We start from the raw sequence: 4,199 nt of genomic DNA, 5'->3' as shown, positions 1-4,199 counted from the left end.
AAGATTTCATAACGGGGTGCATCATTTAGAGAACCATTATGTATGTATTTTGAATTCTGAAGTCCTTCCCAATGCAGAGACACCTCTGGACTGGAAAATGGGAGCATGAACATGATGGCGTCAGCTGGCAGTTTCAGGCAGAATGAGCCTACACAGCATCTCGCCAACTTTTTGAAACTACTTTTGGTGAGCCATAACTCTTAAAACTTTCCATACATTCAAGACTTGAAACAGGCTCTGTGGTGGTCACTGGTTCCACACTGGAATGAGAAGTGTCTCCAGCCAGCAGAGGCTGGGGCTGGAAAATCTGTGCTGCTTCTCCATGCCAAGCAAGTAACTCTCGCACCAGTCCTTAGTGGGATCTCAGGGGAAAGGGGCTGAAATCAAATAATTGCTTTCTCTCTGTGAAGTAGTTATTTAAGTACTGGACATGTTTACGCCATGAACCCTTCCCACACCGTTCCCATTTCCCATCATGAAGAGCTGGTGGCGCTGGTGGCCCACGCTGTAGCAGGGCCAGCATGCGGGGCCAATGTGCGGGGCCGATGTGCAGGCTCGGCGTGCAGGGCCGGCATGCAGGCTCTTCAGGCTCTCCTGCTCTGCCAGCTGTCACAAGCGTCTCTTATCTCAGCCATCGATGCCACGCTTGCTTGATGTCTCAGTTCCGGAGCAGAGATGCTCCAGCTGCTATCTGGGAAGGCTCTGGCCCCAAAAATATTTAGTTAGCAGCCATTCAGTTAAGTGGAATTGACTTTTTATCGGCTTTCCTCTGTACGTCTGCCACCAGCGAAGGCCGTTTCCTCCTTCCCTCTTCTCTGCCTGTCAGCCCGCTCCACATTCCTATCGGCAGCCGTTAGCTCTGATCAATACTAACCACTGTGTAACAGCTCACGCATGGCTGCCTTAGTTTGCATCGATCAGACCCTTCTTCCAACAGGTAGCCAGCTATTTGAGGCAACGACTTGAGATAAACACCTACTTTTACTTCAGGCTAATTCATTATGGAGGGGTTTCAAGGAGACCCGGTGCCCTACTTCAGAGACTCGCAGAGATCAGACTCACAGCAACTTTTCTCCTGCACAAGATTATACAAGACCATCTTATTTTCCCCATCCCTTCTGAAATCCAGCCTGTAAAAACAATGCTATCCAAATACTTTCAAAGGACCTAGACTGAAAATTAAATGTCAAACTATTCTAGTTAGGAGAACTTGGTGGTTTGGAAAATTAAGAACATGAGTGCTGATTAGAAACGGGGATGGGATGACCAGCTGGGCAGTAGGCGTCTTGTGACTGTCCTGCCACAGCTTCTCACTGGCAGACCCCCTTCTGTTGCAGTTTGGTGTCCGGGGGCCGTGTCCCCATGAGCCCTGCGTGCTCCGGCAGGACGCAGTGTCGCCGGCCTCCAGCAGAGCCAGCCCTGACCCAGCACCTGGGCACCGGCCACAGCTCCCGTGGGGCTGGCTGGGAGCCACGGGGCACCCGCGGGAGAAGGCTCACTGCTGAAGGGGTATAGCCTAGAAACTGTATCAATACCAGCAAACAGTCAGCATCCTGATAAATCAGATGATTTTGCTGAAGCATAAGGCACACAGACTCCAGGATAGCACCTTCGGGCCATCTGTCCTGTTTAGACACCATAACGTAACATGGAGATAAAGCGCTATGAACATTGATAGGAGGAATCTCCGCAAAACTGACCAGCAAACAGCAGTATGCTGGCAATCTTACTTCTCCTATACTTCCTGCTGTCCCAAAAGCTGCCAGCATTTAGGAAAGTAGCAACCGTTCTGGAGGAATCCTAACAGATGTCTTTGCACAGACACGCTCACTCCACGTACACCCTCCTGAACCAGACCCTGCTTTGCAGGCTTGGGGAGAGGAGAGGAGCACACACAAAAGCAAGTGCCTTTGCCAAAGGCAAAGATGCAGTTCTTAACCTGACTGCTAAAAAGCCTGTAGATCAGACACGTCCAGCCCGGAAAGCCTCTTGGAGAAGTTACAAACGCCTTTTCTGGTTAGTTGATACCTGTGCCAGTTACAGAGGCAGAAGGGCTGCAGGGCTGCTACGGCAGCTACAAACTTTCCAGTGAAGTGAGTGTTTATTATTATAGGTTTGATGCCCTTCCCTAAAGGACCTAATCAACAAGCAGTAAGGCCTCAAGAGAGCAATTAGAAACCTGAACTTTAACTCCCTCATAACCACAGTGTAGAAAGCAACTTTTGCTTTGGTTTTGGGTATGCAGCCTGGTATGTTACTGAGGAAGAAATACTGAAAATCTGAAATATAAAATAATTGCAGACGGGTATTTGAATTTGAACAACGAGGTACAAGATTAGTTTCTATGGCAGGGTAAATGTGTGCCTGGCAAAAAAGCATTAATGGTTTGGGGAGATTCATGCCCAAATATACAGCCTCTATCATATCCAGTTTTTTTCAATGCTTCTTCCTAGCTTTAGACAATCACTGAGGATGTTTGCTGCCTGCATACTTCCAGCATCTGTCCCTCTTTAAAAAAAAAAAAAATTATCTTGGTTTTCCCACTTGTAAAATAACAATAATATCTGACTAAATGCAGAAGCTTGAGATGCTTGGTTTGTTTGAAGCTTGTTTTGAATACTTTGGATAGGACATTTCAGACAGGAACTGCACATTGAGTAATTCTTGCCATAGAAAGTCACATGGCTACTGGAAAGCAAAAAACTGCATAAGAATAAATCTGCGTAGCACAGCTGCATCAGTGAGTATTGACCAAGAGGGCTAATATTCCTTACTGCCTGCCTGAGAGTATGGAGGAAGCACTTGACTTTGCAGGTCTTTACGCAGAGCCATGGCAACGCTAACATGCACCCACAGATTGTTAACGTTCTTGTTATTTGAAACTTAAGAGGTGTGTTTCTAAAAAATGTCACAGAGTTAAAGTATTTTTTTTCAGTTTTTTTTTTTTCCAAATACCGTATTTGAAGGCCATTTCTCCTGGCAGAATGCGTGTCTGTATGTAGAGAAGAGAGCTGTGATTGTTGCACATTTCCTTTTCAACAGGAACTGTAGAGAGAAAGCAAGTACTATTGCAATACAAGAAACCAAGAAGAAAAAAATTTTCATGCACCTATAAGACTAGTTGTCCATTTTGAATTTCTTGACTCTTCAGCAGCCTTAGTGGGTTTCTAGATCACAGCAGGATGAGCAGACTGACCTCTGTGTAGTGGTAGTCAAAGTCTTGTGAGACGAGTATGAAGTGCATAATTTTTTTTACATTATTGCCTATTGCAAGTCCTCCCTTTCCAGTGAGTGTGGGGTTAGGGGTAACTAAGCCTGCTCAGCAAGTCTACAGCACGCATCTCCATTGCATGTCCACCAGAACTGGCCCTGCTTGGCGGAGGCTTAAACCAAACAGGATGAAACCGATGCTGGCTGACTAGGAGAAACAGCTGAAGAAGTTGGCAGTGGCAATGTCTGCTGCTCCACTGACAAGGACAGCGCATGTCTTCCAACACTGCCTCTTCTGACTAACTCAAAACTAGTATCTTTCCTGTTGTGCAGTTGCCAATGCAGAAGTAAAAATAATACTGAGTAAACAGTGAGAACCAGGAGAGATATCGCTGTAAGGATGAAGCAGAAGTACTGCTTAATTGTTCGTGGGAGAGAGAGAGCAGGGATATCCCTTCACTGAAGTGAGTGTCATGCTATCAGGAATGATCAATATCACATGGAAATGGGATAAAACTCTGGGAGCACACTGTAGAGCAGTGTCCAGGGGAGACACTTTAATGAGTCCAGTTTTATGACTACTTTAATGAGTCTAGAGTCTAGTTTTCTCTGGAAGGTACATAAAGCCGACAGGCGCTGGCAGCATGCATATGGCTTGTCATGGCACTCGGCTGACTGCAGTTACATATAGGTACACAAGGCTTTTGCAGCCAACAGTTACAGAGCTGTCGAGGTGAAGCCCTGCTCTCTTTGGAGGTGGGAGCACTGAACCTAGACCAGAGCTGCATGCTTCCCTGCAGCTCAGACTCGCAACTGGGGGTGCTGGTGATGCCCTCCATGGTCCTGTACTGAGCCCAGGATGCCATGGTCTGGCGCAGGAGCTAGAAGGGCTCTGTCCCTGCCAGCTGTGGTGCCAGGGGAGAGGGGAGAGCTGAGCAGACCCAGGAGCCTGAAGATGGAGGTGAGCTTTTAGATATTCCAGCCTTAAA

The 4,199-nt window shown here is 47.0% G+C and overlaps 1 protein-coding gene across 1 annotated transcript; it reads left to right on the top strand.

The window, feature by feature from the left end:
* The first annotated feature begins 441 nt into the window (after positions 1–441).
* LOC103917372 (chromosome unknown open reading frame, human C16orf47) lies at positions 442–751 on the top strand. Its single transcript, XM_009324500.1, has 2 exons — positions 442–534; positions 632–751. The coding sequence occupies exons 1-2, from the start codon at positions 442–444 to the stop codon at positions 749–751; spliced, it is 213 nt and encodes a 70-aa protein (XP_009322775.1).
* Positions 752–4,199: the final 3,448 nt, after the last annotated feature.

This window comes from Pygoscelis adeliae, unplaced genomic scaffold (assembly GCF_000699105.1).
Source record: "Pygoscelis adeliae isolate BGI_AS28 unplaced genomic scaffold, ASM69910v1 Scaffold375, whole genome shotgun sequence".
In the NCBI taxonomy this organism is placed as follows: domain Eukaryota; kingdom Metazoa; phylum Chordata; class Aves; order Sphenisciformes; family Spheniscidae; genus Pygoscelis; species Pygoscelis adeliae.
The sequence above is the reverse complement of the archived record's forward strand: the minus strand, read 5'-3'. Positions and strand labels throughout refer to the sequence as shown.